Genomic DNA, 17,367 nt, shown 5'->3' with positions numbered 1-17,367 from the left:
AGAACTTTGAAAAGAAAAATGACACCAAGGATAAGAAACTACTCTTTATTGTAAACAACATAAAATTTTCACACGTCCCCACTTCTTGCCTTTCATCCTCTTAGTTGAAAAGTCTTGAGAGAGGTGAAAGAAAAATCACAGAGGGTAAACTTTGCAGCACTAACAAAGTGCTTCCCTCAAGTATAGCTACCCATTTCCGCAAACTGGCATTCTGCAGAACAATCTTCCAAAAAGTGTTGCTCGGTTTTCATGGGATGAGGGATTGGGGGTTAAGACGTCCATGCTCAAATAGCGTGGGAAACGGTAGATTACGGTTAGTTTTCTTTACTGTAACAGGAATTCTCAGAGTCCTTAATATTCTAAGGTGGGTTGATCTTCAAGAGGAGAAAAGGGATATGGAATACTCCCTAAGCTTTTTGAGCACTCTTTTTTTCACAGAACACATCAGAAGCAGTTTGAAGTGTGCGGTAATCTCAAATTTTTGAGATGGAAGTTAGAAAGCCTGATCTCTTCGCATTTTTCCTCCCATTCTTTGCTAATGCCAGCAATAGAGTGACTCTAGAATCCACACCACTAGTCATATTTAGAAAGCGCAGGTTCATCAAGGATGGAATGGAAAGAACCAACTACCTCCTCCTGTTTTTCTTTAAACCTCCCCCGCCCCATCTAAGTTAAGCAATATGTACACTTCCTCCCTTAAGCAATCCAATTGGGTGCTATTTCCCTCCTTTTGTGACAGAGCAACAAATTCATCACTACCTGAGGAGACAAAAAAAAGTGCTACCAAGGCGAGATGGTGGGCTGCCCGAATTTGTCTAATAATAGCTAAGACACCACAGAAAGCAACACACTCAAAGAGAGGAGGACAGCCTCAAGAAATTATGTGGACGCGTCAACCAAGCAATACTTCTCCAAGCACCGGTCAAATCTCCACCAGCACAACTGAGAAAGCATTTATGTGAATACCTTAGGCCTGGGTACTGGCCTCTTGGTTTGAGATGTGGCTAGATCTTCCTGAGAAAGGCATCTGCCTTAGACTCTATCTATCTCATTGGTTTAGTGTGTTTAGTCTCTTCCGGGCCTGGGCACAGTTCTGCCACTGACCTGCAGCAAACTCCTGATTCCTAAAACAGTCTGACCACATCAAAGGGTTGTAAAACAATCTCCGTGGTTATTAGCTAATTAAACTTGCATTCAACACCATATGCTGATAGGATGAGGCAAAGGATAAGATTCCTATCTTGGATCTTTCCAAGCAGGGCATGTTAGACGGTGACAAGAGAAGGATTAGTTTCTAGCTGGATCTGAGCTCAGGCTTGGGCATGGAGGGAACTGGTTTGGAAGTGTGAGGGGTTCCCTGAGCTCTGGTGCAAACTACAAGGGTTTCACTCAAGGAAGGGTATGATGTGGGCATAAAACCATGCTTCAGACAGTTGAAGATGGTCCCCTTCGAGAGCCAGGAACACCAGCTGTCCTTCGTTGTCCATTGCCTTTAGCCCCAGGCGGTCCTGCAGAGAGAAAGGCCATAATTAATCAAGAGGCTTAATGAAAAGCTTCACAGTGAAATCGTAAAGAAAGTTAACTTGAGATATATTCTCAAAATGCAGTCTTTTCTCTTTTGAGTATTAAAATTTAGGTGTATTGTTGAAAATGCCAAAAAGGATACTTGCCTCCAGTTTTTCCCCTAAGCATTAAAAATGTATGTGCAGTTGAGGTTATTCTATACAGTTTTATATTCTGCTTTCTGAAAAGTTTCCCAAAGCTTCTGGAGGACCACCTATGAGTGAGCAAGCCATGGACAAAACTGCCTCAAAATGTCAAGTTAAGTGGGACTGAGCCAAAGACAGGAGAACATTAGCTAGATAACTTAAAACAGATCCAACCCTTAGGTAACAAAACTCACTTTCATATCCTGCAGCTGAACATGTCATGACCCACGGCTGGGGTGCTGAAGAACAAGTATGGGTGGGAAGATGAGCAGTTATGATGGTGCCAGAATGCTGCTTCTGCTGTAGCTACCATCAGTTTGAGTTTCATGACAAGTTCTTAGTTGTAATATCCAAAACTCTTAACAGATCCTAGCTTCCCTGTCCTTTTACCTCACCCAAGATGGGGCACCAGATGCAGGAGAAAAGCCAAGAGATGACAATTGGCCTCTGAAATTACTTGGAGGAATCTGAATAGAAAGAAGGCAAGTGGTTCAGATGTAACACTTCTGCATTTTGGGGAGAGTATCTCCCAAGATAAAAGCCTTAGAGTACGGAAGGCCTCAGAACTGGAGGTGGTGAAATGCTGCCACCTCTGCTTGAGAAACAGGACCTACTGCTGAACAAAATTCACAGCTCTGTTCCTCTCAGTCTCCTGCAGGAGTTCCCCGTGTCAGTGCCTGATTTAAAAACAGGACTTGCGCATCTATTGTTTTAAAGTAAGGATTAGTTTGGAAGTGTTTCTGTCACGCGTGGGGGCTTCTTGGATTTGTAGTGGACTACGCCTCAGAAAAGGAAGCCGGTTCTAAACCTTGTTATCAGAAGGAAGGAGTCAGAGATGATGTGTCCCTTGTACATGCCTGAAAACATATGACGTACAGGTCCTTCAACCTTCAGGATGTAGGCTTCGGTAAACCAATGCCTGATAAACTAGTGCAACAATCAACAGCCTAACAAGCCTCGCCCACATCAGACACGAGTCAGACGCCTCGAGCACCTGCTGTGCTGGGGTGTACAAGACAAGGTCTGGGCTTCCCTGGCAGCGCAGTGGTTGAGAATCTGCCTGCCAATGCAGGGGACACGGGTTCGAGCCCTGGTCTGGGAAGATCCCACATGCCACGGAGCAACTAGGCCCGTGAGCCACAATTACTGAGCCTGCGCGTCTGGAGCCTGTGCTCCGCAACAAGAGAGGCCGTGATAGTGAGAGGCCCGCGCACCGCGATGAAGAGTGGCCCCCGCTTGCCGCAACTGGAGAAAGCCCTCGCACAGAAACGAAGACCCAACACAGCAATCAATCAATCAATAAATATTAAAAAAAAAAAAAAAAAGACAAGGTCTGTCACCAAAGCACCTAGCAGCTTCCGGAAGCAGGAGCTGAAAAGGACTGCGCCTCTCTTCCCCAGTTACCTGTGTGTACAGGGTGCTCTCCTGTAAGGGAATGGTTTCCTTGGCTTGGCCGCTTCTGTAAAATCCAAACCACTGCAGGAGAGAAGGAAGAAATGAGGTCAGATCAGACACATGGCGCGTGCTGCCAAACTGGTTTAAGACTGGCGAGTAGCTAAGACTACCAACAAACTGAACACCCTAACACTGCAGCAAGGAGGGAAAACAGCGTGTCTCGAGTCATCTCTTCTTAAGGGTGGGTCCTGAGCTATGAGTTAATCATTCCAAAGAGCTTTCCAACTCCCCAGAATTGCTGCTTCCTACAATTATTGAGCACCTACTCTGTGAAAATCCTTGTGCTGAAGTCTAAACATTCAAAGATGAATATGTATACAGTCGCTGTTTTCAAGAAGCTTTAGTCCAATGCACAGAAACAACTAATTGTTCAGCATGGGGGTCAGCAAACTTCCATAAAGACCAGATACAAAATATTTTAGGCTTTAAGGGCCACGTGGTTGCAGCTACTAAATGCTGCCATTGTAATGCAAAAGCTGCCACAGGCAATGTTTCTGAAATGAATATGGCTGCATTCTAATGAAACTTTATTTATAGACATTGACATTTGAATTTCATGTAATTTTCACATCATCAAATATTCTTTTGACTTTTTTCTACCATTTACAAATATAAAAACCATTTTTAGTTTGTGCGCCATACAAATGCATGTGGCAGGCTGGATTTGGCCCACAGGTGTAGTTTGCTAGTCTCTAGTGCTCTGACACAATGTGATGAATGCTGATAGAACAGAGGCTGATGATTCTTTAAAAGAGGGAGCAAAGGCAATTCCCTGGCGGTGCAGTGGTTAGGACTCTGCGCTTCCACTGCAGGGGGTGTGGGTTCGATCCCTAGTCTGAGAACTAAGATCACGCATGCTGTGAGGCGCGACCAAAAAAAAAAGCAGGTGGGTGGTAGCAAATTCTGCTTGGAAGAGGGGTGGCATCCTGGATGGAGGAAGTGACACTTGAGATTGGCCGTGACAGCTGAATAAGGAGCATGTCAGGCGGAGAAGCCCACAGAAGGGCGTTTTAGAGACTGAAAAGCATGAACAAAGGAACAAAGACACACAAAAGAAAAAGCACATGCCAGGCCCGGGGCGTTTCAAGTAGTACAGTATGGCTTGATCAGAGAGGATATGAAATGGTCATGAAGTTAAGATTAGGTTGGAAAGACAGATCGAAGCCAGGTCAAGGCAGACCTTGAATGTGAACCTCAGGAATTTATAGACTTTGGACTCATAGTTCTGAACCTTTTTTGGATCACGGATCTCTGAAAATCTGATAAAAATTATAGACCCTTCCTCAGAGGATGCAACTACAGTTGACCCTTGAACAACATGGGTTTCAACTGCTCCGGTCCACTTATACGTGGATTTTTTTCCAATACTGTGGATGCTGAGGGCCGACTATAAGTTATATGTAGATTTGTGACTGTGCGAAGGGTCAGTGTCCCTAACCCCCACGTTTTTCAAGGGTCAACTAAGTTTGCACACAATTTTGGGTGGTTGGGGGGCTACAACCCTCAGTGTCCCATTTATAGACCTCAGAACCCCTGCTCTACACAAAGGTGGGTGAAAGGGACTGACAGTTTTTCCCAGCAGGCAGCTGTGGGCTTTTTTTCATTTGTTTGTTTCTTGTCTTTTTTTAGTTCAGCTGCACTCGGTCTTTGTTGTGGCGCGTGGGCTCTTCATTGCGGGCTTCTCTCTAGTTGCGGTGTGCAGGTTTCTCTAGTTGTGGCATGTGGGCTCCAGGGCGCATGGGCTCAGTAGTTGCGGTGTGCGGGTTTAGTCGCCCCGCGGCATGTGGGATCTTAGTTCCCCGACCAGGGATCAAACCCGCGTCCCTTGCATTGCAAGGCGGATTCTTAACCACTGGACCACCAGGGAAGTCATGCAGCTGTGTTTTAATGCCATTTACTGATGGTCTCCTGGCATGCTGTGGCCTAAGCAGCATCTCACCTCAGAATCCACGGGGTCCACAATGGAATCATTGAGGAATTTCACCATCACAAACTTCTTCAAGGCCATCAGGTTTTTCTTGTAGGACTCATTGACACCCTGGAGAAAAGGCGAACAGTAAGTACCTCAGGGACACCACCATCAGGTTATAGCTGGGGAATTAAAACCTTTCAGTGCTCTGGTCTCCCTGACCCTGGACCACCATGTTTCTTCTCCATGGTATGGGCTGCTTTTCTAGCTTCCTTCCCAGAATATACCAGGTACAGCCTTTTCTTACCATCGTATCTGACTGACAATGCTCCCACCAACCATGGCATACTGGTGCCACCATGAATCCGTCACTGCACTCCAAAGGCCTCCATCACATAGGTTAAAGGCTTCTAGCCAGAGAAAACCAAGGCAAAATAAGAAACTACAAACTCTGAGTGGTTCTGCTATACTATTCTATTCCCACCACCCCCCTTCAAATTCTGTTTTTGTTTGCTTTAAACCTCCAGATAAGCCCAATATAAATGGAGCCATCTAGTCTACCAGAACCTCCCAAAGCATGCTCAACTTTGGGACACGCTCAGTCCCCTCCGCAGTCTCTCTTCTAAGTAAATTACTCTTCTGAGAAAATATGACCCAAAAAGGATCCACTAGAAAGGCTTCCCTCAGTAAGGCAGCAGCTGAAGTTCCATGTAAGCCAGCCAGCACCTACTGAGCTCACCCTGCTGCTTCAACACTAGGAAAGAGGAAGAACCTACAGGAAGAAAGCCACATGAATTTCAGCCTCCCTAAAAGGAACGGAATCTCATAAGCACCGCCTCCCAAAAAACAGAACTTCCTGTTTCCTGGATTCTGCCTAGGATATTATGAATAAACGGTCACTGCTAATCTGTTTATAATGCCCCAAACAGGAAAATGAATGCACATCTATGGTAGCCTGGGTTGGGTGCTTACTCTCTCCTGATTAATATCTGCCAAGAAGATGCTGTGGTTGCGGTATATGTCCTCCTTTATGGGGTCGTGCCAGTATTCTGCTTGCACCAGGCTGTGGGAGAAAAAGAAAGAAAGGTGACCAAGCTGCACTTCGGTCAGCACTCCCGGGGCATGCCCCGGTGCACAGGCCACCAAGAGACTTCAAAGGGACAAAGGACCAGAGCCTTCTGTTCCCTCTGCCTGATCCCTTTTTTCTTAGCATCTCCCTATGCTCCTTCTCGTCGTTGAGATCCCAGCTTAAATATCTTTTCTTCAAAGACCGTTCTGTCCAAACTAGGCACCTCCTCCATTACTGTCCATTGCTGCACCCTGTTTCTTTCTGCCACGGGCTTAGCACTGTTATCTAGTGCATCTGTTTACTTGGAGACCCCCTTTCTCCAAGTAAACAGAGTATGTTACCCTAAATGTCTTATTTACAAGAGCATGTTACCCTAATTGTCTTATTCTCCACTGTATCTGCAAGACTTACAATGGGGCCTGGCAAACAGTAATAGTTCAGTACTTGATTAAATTATGAACAAAATATTTTAAGTGCAACTAAAACTTAGAGACAACACAACCACCGCAATACTTATAAATAAAGGAAAGAGAAAGCTAAAGTTGAATAAATATTTTCAACACAGCACCACTAGTGGTACCAGCCCAACGCCGCCTCCTCACTATGAGCTGAGCACTGCACTGATAGCTTCACACTCCACTGGTCTAATCCTCACAGCAACCCTGCGGGAAAGCACCATTAGCCTCATGCTGGAGGTGAGGAGAAGCAGGCTCAAGGACATCCAAGGCCACACAGCTGGACAGTGTAGCACTGAGCCTCTCCAACAACCCCCTAGAGAGAGAATATGGAAGGCCATGTCTTTTCTTTTTACATGTCTGAAGATGTCTTTATTTTCCCTTCACATCTGATTGCTACTTCCAGGTTCAATAGAGAATTCTACGTTGGAAATCATTTTTTCTCAGAAGACAAAGGTACTGCACCACTGCCTTCTAGCTAGTAGTTTTGCTGTCAGGGAGTCAGTGGGCGGCCTCACTGGGGTCTGTCTGCTCTTTACCCACAGTGTTCTGACACTTCACGGGAATATACCTGGATGTGGGTCTTTTTTCACCCCTGACTACTTGGTGAGCCCTTTCGATCTGGAAACTCATGTCCCATAGTTCTGAGAAGTGTTCTCATATTACTTCTTTGATAATTCCAATCCACTCTTTCCTCTGTTCTCTTTTTGAAACTCCAATCAGGCAGGTATTGAACTTCTTGAATGGCTTCTCTAATTTTACCTGTTCCCCCCCTTTTTTTCTACCTCATTGAGATTTTGTTCTAATTTCCAAGAAATTTCCTCAACTTTATATTCCCATACCGCTAACACATTTTTGTTTTGGTTATCTTATTTTTAACTTCCAGGATCTCTTTCTCTCTGATGATTGGTTCTATTTGCATTCTCTTCTAGCGTCATGGATGATCTCTTATCTCTGAAGATAATAATACAGGCTTTTTTTTTTTTTTTTTTAAGGTTTTCTTCAGCTCCTTGAATTGCCATCTGTTTCTTCCAAGTTCCTTTTTACTTTTTGCTTGTTTTGGTCTTTCATTTTGGAAGCTTTCCTCAGATGTCTGACTGGGGGTCCTTGGCTCACTGTTCATATTTAAAGAAGCTGACTGAAAGTTCTTCACGCAAGAACAGAGCTTATCTACTGGTGGCTTGACTACGTGGTAGTCAGGAGGAGTCCTTACTTGTTGAAGGATTCCAAAACATGAACCTGTAGGTCTTTTCTCTGGGACCAATCAGTTTTTTCAGAGAGGGATCTGTCAAACTTCTGCCTAGCAGGTAATAAGCCTGGCTGCTATCATTCTAGGAGCAGAATGGGACGGGGTGTGTTTTCAATATGGTGTCTTACCACTGTCAGGTGCTTGTTATCTCGAAGTCTGGTACTACTTTTTTTTTTTTTTTTAATTTTTTTTCTTTTTTGGCCACATGACACGGCATGCTGGGTCTTAGTTCTCCGACCAGGGATCAAACCCATGCCCCCTGCAGTGGAAGCATGGAGTCCTAACCACTGGACCGCCAGGGAATTCCCCTGGTACTTCTTCAGTCAAACTGCTCCAGAAAATAAATTTGGCTTCTCTTGTCAGGGTGGGGGAGGAGCAGTCACTTGGACGTGCATTTCAGGGAACTAAGGAGTTTGATCATTGTTTATATAGATTTTCAACAAAAAGTCCCATGCACTTACTCTACCTTCCAAGGTATCTTAGGCATCTAATTCCTGAGTCTTTCTGGGACTGTAAAAAGTGAAGCTAGTTCCTTCTTGTCAGTGTATCCCTCCACAGACATAAAGGTTTCAGAATTTTCTGCTCTGCTAAAACAGTTATCACTCATTAATTTGCTTTCTGTCTTTCAAAAAAAATGACGTCTTTTATTATCTCTTCTCTCCTCTCCTGTTCTCTTTGCCCTTGTGGGTTTATCACTTTTTATTCTTTTGCTACCAGTTTATTAAAGGTTAAGAAGGAAGTGAAGATAAACACATCCATGTACCACTTTTAATCAGTACTTAGGTGTCACTGTCCCCCCACCCCCCAGCTGACTGCTCCTCTACAGTCAATAATAATTCCAATTGTGTTTGGTTCACCAAAGAAGGAAACACAAAGAAAGAAAAGGGTGGATTCTTTCTGAGGCATCTGAGCAATAGTTAGAAGAATAAAGAGTAAAGAATAAAGAACAATGTAGTTTAAACAGATCATACATACCCATGAGAACAGAGAATATTTGGACATAAATAACCAAGCTGTGACTAGTCAAACCAGGGAAGGGGTAAAGCTTAGCAGTGGTTTGAGTTGCCTGAGTGGGTAGGAGGTGGAGATATAAAGTCTCTTAGTTTCCTTCACTGACCATCAGGTGGCACTGTTGACCCAAGACAGCTTTGTGGCTACACGTGTAGCCAGCCAATGGGTAGGAAAGGAAAAGAGAGGTAGCTGCAGGTCTCTTCTACAGGCCAGTTATTCACAAGGCTGTACCTTGGACAGGCCTTCAAGGAAGTGTTGTATTGAAGAGCTGCTATCAAACAAGAATCATACACTTGGAAGACCCATAGGATAGATACCAAAACCATACTAGTTGATTCCAAATCTCAGTTATCACCCAGAATACTCCAGACCTACTGAATTCAAATTTCTAGGGATGGAGCCCTGGAATTCATTTTTAATGAATTTCCCAGGGGGTCTGATGTATAATTTAAGTTTGGAAACAACTGAAGGAGAACACACTCTGAAAGCGATTTTGTATATTGTTAAATACCCAAACACAGGTAGCTAAGGACACTGACGTAGGAGGCTAACCCCTCACTGCTGACAACAGAAAGAATCTGTCCTCCAAATATTAACATCAATTCCTTGGGCTTACTACTTTCTAAAGGCTTTTTTGTTTTTTGTTTTACAGATGAAAATGTATTGTTGTGGGGACTTCCCTAGTGGTCCAGCAGTTAAGACTCTGCACTTCCACTACTGGGGACCAGGGTTCAATCCCTGGTTGGGGAACTAAGATCCCACATGCCTCGTGGCATGGCCAAAAAGTAAAAAAAATATATATATTGTTATAATTACATTCTTCTTTCATAGAAAAATGTCTTCCCTTCCTTTAAATTAATATTAGAGCAGTTTTAGGTTTACAATAAAATGAAGCAGGTAGTATAGACATATTTACAATAAATATCTCATTTGAAAATCACTAGCAACTACTCCTAGCATCACGGTTAGCATGAAAGTCAGCATGATATTTTCATTAGTGACAGTTCTGTATCCTTTTCAGCTAACCATACATACCGTTCTTGTATAGCTTTGTTGTAAGCTCCAGCATTCAGTGTTTTTCTGATCAAGTCACAGATGTGAGAGCTCTCTCCTGGGCACCGAGGGAGTCCAAAAACACCTATAGTAGTAGAAGACAAACATCCATGCCTTCAGTAGTCATGTACTGAATACCTACTATGTGAAGGGCATTGCAAGAAACAAAAACCAGAACTAGACCCTGATCTTGTTCATTTATTCCTCAAGAAAATAATGTTTTGAGAATTAATACTATAACCAGCTTCCTCCTGGTGTTCCCACACTCTTTTCTGCCTCAGGACCTTTGCATCTGCTTCTCTCTGGAGTATGTACTTCTCTTACTGCTTCAATGGCTGGCCTCATTCTCATCTCTTGGGTCTTGGTTTAGAGAAGTCATATCTGAGTGCCCTAACGCAAGCAGTGCCCAACCCCAGTTCCTTCCCCTCGCCCAATTATACTTGCATCCTCATCATCCTCATTAATAACATTTTGAGGGGTACCAGACATACCAGTTCTAAGCATATATTGGCAATAATTAATTTAATCCTCACAACCACCCTGTAGAGTAGAAATCATTTGCACCATATTACAGATAGGAAACTTTTTTTCTTTTTTTAAGGAAACTTTCAAACAGAGAGGTCAGATACCTTGTCTAAGGTTAGACAGTAAGTGATGGAGCCAGGATATGAACACAGGCAGTTTGGCTCCAGAGCCCACACCTTTCACCAATACAACCACCATTCTTCCTATTATCCTATTTTTTTTTCTTTATCATAGTTACCACTATTTGTATTTATTTGTTTACCTATTTCATGTCTATTCTCCCCCCCACTAGAATGGAAGTTTCATGAAGGCAGAAACCTTGTCTGTCTTGTTTCTAGGTTTTTAATAAATATTTGTAGAATCAATGAATGAATGATAAAGCTGTTCCTACCAACTTGCATTTACATAATACGTGTACTTTAAAAAAGTATTTTCCTACCTATTATTTCATTTCATCCTCTGAAAAATTCCCACAAGATGGGCAGGGTCTTATTTTAGTTTCCCTCATCTGTGAAACGGACCTACGATACCAAATTACTTGCCCATCAGTAACTGTTAATTGGGTGAAGCCAGTTTCCTGATTATAAGGAGAATCCGTCTGTCCCTACACCCTACCAGCTAACAGCTATATCCATCAGAACAGAGATAACGTTCTATCCCAAAGACACATCTTCCCCCAAAAGTAAATAATTCTGTCTAAATAGCAAACCTGTTGTTTTTTGCAAGATTTAATCTCTACTGTTAATTATAAAATTAACAAAAAGCCTAGACACTATTCTTTGCCTAAGTCTAAATTTAGTAGGACATCACCCATGTCAGAAAACAGGAAAGGTTGTTGGGGGACTTCCCTGGTGGCGCGGTAGTTAAGAATCCGCCTGCCAGCGCAGGGGACACGGGTTAGAGCCCTGGTCCGGGAGGGTCCCACATGCCGTGGAGCAACTAAGCCCGTGCGCCACAACTACTGAGCCTGCGAGCCACAACTACTGAGCCCACAGGCCACAAGTACTGAGACTGCGTGCCGCAACTACTGAAGCCCACGCACCTAGAGGCCATGCTCCACAACAAGAGAAGCCACCGCAATGAGGAGCCCGCGCACCACAACGAAGAGTAGCCCCTGTTCGCCGCAACTAGAGAAAGCCTGCGCGCAGCAACGAAGACCCAACGCAGCCAAAAACAAACAAATAAATAAATAAATAAATTTTTTAAAGAAAAAAAAGGAAAGGTTGCTGGACTTTCCTAACTCCTAAACCACCACCTGCTACGTGGCTGCAACCATCTCACCTCCATGAAATCATGTCAATTAAATTAGAGAGAAGTAGGTGGTAACCTAATGATTCACCTGTGTTCCAGGCCTCTGGAATCCTATTTCGTCATCTCTCCTGGCTAATTTGTTATAAATTAGAAAAACAGGATTTTTGCAAGGATGGCTGACTTCTTGTACAAATAGAGCTGCTAGAATTTTTTAGGCACAGGGGACAAAGTTACCTTGATGTTGTCCCCCAACTGATATGAGATTGATCATAGGAGGTGATGGGCATCTCTGAACCACTGCCCTCCTGGAGAAAAAAAAGGATTATCAGTTCCAACTGTCAGATGGAAATGTATCATCAACAATTAACTTCCTAGATTAAGCTACTTAATCTCTGTGGCTCCCCAAAGCCACAAAGTTTCAGGACTTTCCTCTGATACCGCCAAACAAATCTTTACTCCTTCACAGAAAATAAATTAAGCTCCATAGAACTTCTTCCATGGGGATATTTTAGAAGAGTTTCCCTTCCAAAATAGGTGAAGATTCCAAAAGAACTGAATTGGTAGATCTATCTGAATCAAAGGAAAAAAAATCAGTTCCATGTAAGTGATATAACAAAAAGGGACTTACAGAAATTGGCCTCCCTGGGAGAATCCCATAGCATTGTAGCCTTGCTGCAATTTAGGATCCTTAGCAAGAATCTGACACACCGTTGTTACTTGGGAGTTGACATTCAAAAAGAAGCTGTTCTCCACATCCTAAAAGAAGAGCCACGAGAAGTGAAAGGATGGGGCTGAAAACTATCACTGGCACCTTCTCTAAGAGCAAACTTGTTTAGGTTGGTACCCTCACAGAAGCCACTCAAGAACTAAAGTATCAGTGTATGATCTGCTGCTAAAAATACAAGGTTAAGCATCTTAATAGTATATTCTATGAAATCAGTCAGCAAACCTTCAAAGGAACAGAGCCGTGAGGGGCCTCACCTCTACCAGGGTCTTCCCAATCTCTAAAGACAAGACGTAAATTCCAGGTATTTTCTTCTCGACCATTTTTTTAATAGCGCCCATGCTTAAGGGATTACAACAGCTGTCTCCTAGACAACAAAGGCAATCGTGGAAACTCATGAGTAAAAAAAACATTATTTTTTTTAAAAAAACTTCTGTGCTTTAAAAGCATTAATGAAAATGTGAAAAGACAACATACAGAATGGGAGAAAATATTTGCAAAACATATACTTGATAAGGGTTTAATATCTGGAATATACAAAGAACTCTACAACTCCACAACAAGAAGACAATCTATTTGAAATGGGAAAAGGACATGAACAGACATCTCTCCAAAGAAGATATACAAATGGCCAACAAGCACATGAAAATATGTTCAACATCAGTGGTCATTAAGGAAATGCAAATCAAAATGACAATGAGATACCACTGCACAACTACTAGGATGGCTTTAATTTTTAAAAAAATTAATTCATTTAAACATGGAAAATAACAAGTGTTGGCAAAGATAGGGAGAAATAGGAACCCTTTACATTGCTGGTGAAAATGTAATATGGTGCAGCCACCATGAAAACAATTTGATGGTTCCTCAAAAATTTAAACATACAATGACCATATGACACATCAATTTCACTTCTGGATACATACCCAAGAGAAGTGAAAACGTATGTCCCTACAGAGATTTGTAGAAGAATATTTAAAGCAGCATTATTTGTAATAGCTAAAAGGTGGAAAACACCCAAATGTCCATCAATGGATGACTGGATAAACAATTGTGGTACATATACACAATAAAATATTATTCCACCATAAAAAGGAACAAAGTATTGACACATGCTACAATGTGGATGAACCTCGAAAACATTATTATAAGTGAAATAAGCCAGAGACAAAAGGTAACATATTGTATAATTCCTTTTATATGATACATCCAGAATAGGCAAACCCATTGAAACAGAAAGCAGACTGAACATTTCCTGGGGGTGATGGGAAGTGGGGGCTGAAGAGTGATTCCTTAATGGGTACAGGTATTTTCTGGGATGATGAAAAAGTTTTGAAACTAGAGAGAAGTGGTGATTGCACAACGTGAATACACTAAATGTCACTGAATTTTATACTTTAACATGGTTAATTGTATGTTATATGAATTTCACCTCAGCAACAACAAAAAGAGAGAACAACATTTTTTGCTCAGCTCATGTTTATCAGGTAATAACAAACTTCAAAAGCCCACACAATATAATGGGGACACCAAATTCACAACTGAAAATAAGCAGGGGTGCAGATTCCCTTATCATCTAGAACATTTGGGGTTAATAGACTCAAAAGCACTTTGGAATCTGATTTCTCTTCAGGGCCAGGACTACAGTAAGACAAGTAAAGTGCCTAGGACACAAAATTTAAGGAGGTGCTAACTCTTGCGTTCATGTAAGTGCTGGCCTTGAACTTACATTTTGCTTTTTTTTTTTCCTGTTTCAAGGAACCAGAACTAAGAATAGGAAGCAAAGTGGCCGCTGAGTGGGAGAACTGGGCTGAGATCATTTTCCATTTTGAACTTAATCATCCCATTTTCAACCTGAGAATAAGCTTAAGAATTTGTTTTTAAAGAAGGAAAAGGCCTCAAGCATCTTTGATTTCTTGCACTGAACTATAATCGTGGGTTACTTAACTGCCTCCCATACAGAGTGACTGTGCTCTGGGAGGGCACGGAGCTCCCCTGTTCTCCTTTAACTCCACAGTAGTAGCCCCAGGCCCTGGCACAGAGCCTTGAAAGAACTGTCTCTATTTACTGACTCTAATTCCTCTCTGAACATTTTTCCTTAAGCCATTTCAAAAAGGCTCTCACTCTCACCACTCCCCTAAAAGTGCTTTTGTCAAGGTCATTAGTGATCTTCCTATTCCTAAATCCAATAACCAATTCTCAGCCCTCATCTTATTTGACCTGTCATCAACATCTCACAGTTTTTTACTCCCTTCCTCTTGAAACATTTTCATGTGGCTTCCAGGACTCTGCCTTCTCCTGACTCTACTGCCTCCCTAGTCATTCCATCACTGTCTCCTTTGCTAATTCCTCCTCATCTCCTCAACCTCCAAATGCTGGGACTGCCTCAGGTCTCGGTCTTTAGACCTCTTCCCTCCTCTGTGTACACTCACTCCCTAGGTGATCTCGCCCAGTTCCATGGCTTTAAATACCAGCCATATGCCAAAGGCTCCCAACTTTAATCTCCAGCCTGTATCTGTCTTGGACTCCACACTCCAAATGCCTCTACATCTCCTGGATGTGTAACAAACATCTCAAGAGTCCCAAAAGCAGACTCTTGGTTTTCATCCCAAATTTGCTCACCCTACAGGCTTCCCCATTTTGGTAAAATGACAACGTCATCCTTCTCACTGTCCAGGCCAAAACCCGTGGAATCATCCTTGACTCCTTTCTCATCCCACATCTAACCTGTTAGCAAATCCCATTGGTTCCATCTTCAAACTATTTCCAAACTTTGACCACTTCTCAACATCTCCTCTATTACTAAACTGTTTCAAGTCACCATCACCTCTTGTTTAGATTACTGCAAAAGCTTCCTAACTTTTCTCCTTGCAAAGGTCCACGACCCCCTACAATCTATTCTCCATATAGCAACTAGAGTGCTTTTAAAGTGCAAATCAGATCATGTCACTCATCTGCTCAAAACCCACAAGAACTTCCCATCTCATTCTAGCCAAAGTTCCTACAGTAGCCTTAGTAGGCCCAACAACATCAGCAGGCCACCCCCATCCCCCTCCCATCCCTGAACTAAACACCTATTTTCTTCTTGCTCACTAAACACCTATTTTCTTCCAGCTACAATGACCTGAATGCTGTTCCTTGAACATACCAGCATACCTGACATACTTCTGCCTCATGGCCTTTGCATTTGCTGTTCCTTCCACTAGGTATTCACATAGCATCTTCCCTCATCGACTTCAGGTCTTTGCTCAGGTGTCACTTTCTCAGTGAATCCTTTCCTGACCTTGCTCTATAAAACTGCAAGTCCCCACTTGCAGTCTCTATCCCCCTCTCTGTTTTATTTTTCTCCATTGCACGTATCACCATTTGACATATTATATTACATCATATTATTATGTTATATTATAGTCTGTCTCTCCCACTGAAAAGTTCTAAAAGAGCAAAGAATTTAGTCTATTTCGTTCACTGCTGTATCCTCACCATCCAGTAGGTATTCAATAACTATGTGTCAAATGTAGAAATGAACTACTGGTGCCTAACAAATCTCTTCAATGTGTGAATGAACAAAAGGATGGATGCCCCGGTCATGCAGCCACAGCCCAGCCTTCCCCGAGCAAGTGTCTGATGCTGCACCCTGACGCCACTGCCATGGGGATTAAACCAGGACACCACGTAAAACCCTACCGCAGTGCACAGCCCTCTGTGAGCGCTCACCAAAAGACAGCTCCTTCCGCATCTCCTTTTCCAATGCAGAGTAACCCCCAAATCCTAAACCGTGGGGACAGCCGGGTGCTGTGTGACCACGGTCCTCGCCCTCCACACTTGCACTTTGCAGACGCGAACACAGGTTTGGAGAGGGAAAGAGTCGCCAAAACCTTTTGACTCTCTTCTCACTCCTTCCTTCACTTACCCATCCCATGCCAGATCACCAGAGGCAGAGGGGCCGGCGGGTCAAGATGCCCCAGTGCCAGGGAAGCGCAGGACGCCGGCAGGAAAGCGAGAGCCAAGAGCCACAAGAAGCTGGACGACGCCATCTTGACTCAATCACATGACCGCCCTCCCCTCTCCTGGACCTGGCGCGGGAGGGGCTGGGTCGCAGCCTCCACAGCTCCGCGTGGGCAGCTGCGCGGACGGGTGTCTGTCCTGGAGTGTTACCCTAGCGAACAGACCGCCAGCAGGAATCAAATGCAAGCCAACGTTTATTCAGCGCTTCCTACGCATCAAACACTATTCTAAGCGCTTTACATCTGGTATCTGATTTAATCCTCGTAACAACGCCGAATACACTTCTCCCCATTTTATGGGTCAGGACACTGAGGCACTGAGCATTTGGGTTAGGAACCAAGTTCACAGAGAGTAAATTGGTGGATCCAAAGTCTTTGCTCTTAACCTCTGCATTGCACTGCCTTTGGAAGAAAAGTACTTTGTGGAAGGAGGAAAAGAAGGAAGGACTCAGCTCTCTATCAGAATTTGAAGAGGAGGGATAATTTCCAGGGCTAATCATGGCAGTGTGGTATTCTCTATCATGAAGGAAAGATAGGACTTCAACAGGCAAAGATGAAATGCGGGAGAAGGACTGTTATGAGCTAAGGTAGACAGGAAAGCTACCTGTTTTTTAGAAATGGCAGAGCTTGCAGACTGACAAGAGCATCTGATGGATGCAAGAGTGATGGAAAAAGCCACTGCCACTTCCTGGTCTAATCTTAGAGCTGGGTTATTGCAGGAAACTCTCATCCACCATTTTACCCTTTTTCATTTGCCTCCAGATTCATGATCTCAATCCACTTTCACCATTTTAGTTCCCTGCTCAAAAATTTTTTTTTCGGAAAAACATTGAAATTGTTTAAATGGAGAATACGTTAAGTGAATTAAAGTGTATCCACTATACAATGGAATATTGTGAAGCAGATTTTATAAAGGATAAGGTAAATTTGTATATAGTGACACGAAAAATGTT

General features: G+C 43.1%; 1 protein-coding gene across 2 annotated transcripts; it reads right to left on the bottom strand.

The window, feature by feature from the left end:
- Positions 1-31: 31 nt before the first annotated feature.
- On the bottom strand, positions 32-16,450 carry PPT1 (palmitoyl-protein thioesterase 1). Of its 2 annotated transcripts, XM_061186737.1 has the most exons (9): positions 16,321-16,450; positions 12,668-12,777; positions 12,315-12,442; positions 11,921-11,991; positions 9,893-9,995; positions 6,046-6,136; positions 5,104-5,202; positions 3,114-3,185; positions 32-1,508 (listed from the first exon to the last, which is right to left on the bottom strand). In XM_061186737.1, the coding sequence occupies exons 1-9, from the start codon at positions 16,442-16,444 to the stop codon at positions 1,386-1,388; spliced, it is 921 nt and encodes a 306-aa protein (XP_061042720.1). In that variant the 5' UTR covers positions 16,445-16,450; the 3' UTR covers positions 32-1,385. The 2 variants fall into 2 exon arrangements, with proteins under 2 accessions (XP_061042720.1, XP_061042721.1); XM_061186738.1 differs by lacking the exons at positions 11,921-11,991; positions 12,315-12,442; positions 12,668-12,777.
- Between the last annotated feature and the right edge of the window lie 917 nt (positions 16,451-17,367).

The sequence above is a fragment of the Eubalaena glacialis genome, chromosome 3 (assembly GCF_028564815.1).
Source record: "Eubalaena glacialis isolate mEubGla1 chromosome 3, mEubGla1.1.hap2.+ XY, whole genome shotgun sequence".
Taxonomy (NCBI): Eukaryota; Metazoa; Chordata; class Mammalia; order Artiodactyla; family Balaenidae; genus Eubalaena; species Eubalaena glacialis.
The sequence above is the reverse complement of the archived record's forward strand: the minus strand, read 5'-3'. Positions and strand labels throughout refer to the sequence as shown.

What these genes read in the sequence shown, in the direction of transcription:
- PPT1 (XM_061186737.1), bottom strand. Translation starts at nt 16,444, where the DNA reads ATGGCGTCGTCCAGCTTCTTGTGGCTCTTGGCTCTCGCTTTCCTGCCG. An exon ending in AACAAAGCTATACAAGAACG is followed by an intron (nt 6,137 to 9,892) that starts GTATGTATGGTT and finishes TTTCTCCCACAG; the next exon opens with CCTGGTGCAAGCAGAATACT. An exon ending in CAGATATTAATCAGGAGAGA is followed by an intron (nt 5,203 to 6,045) that starts GTAAGCACCCAA and finishes CCTTTTCTCCAG; the next exon opens with GGTGTCAATGAGTCCTACAA.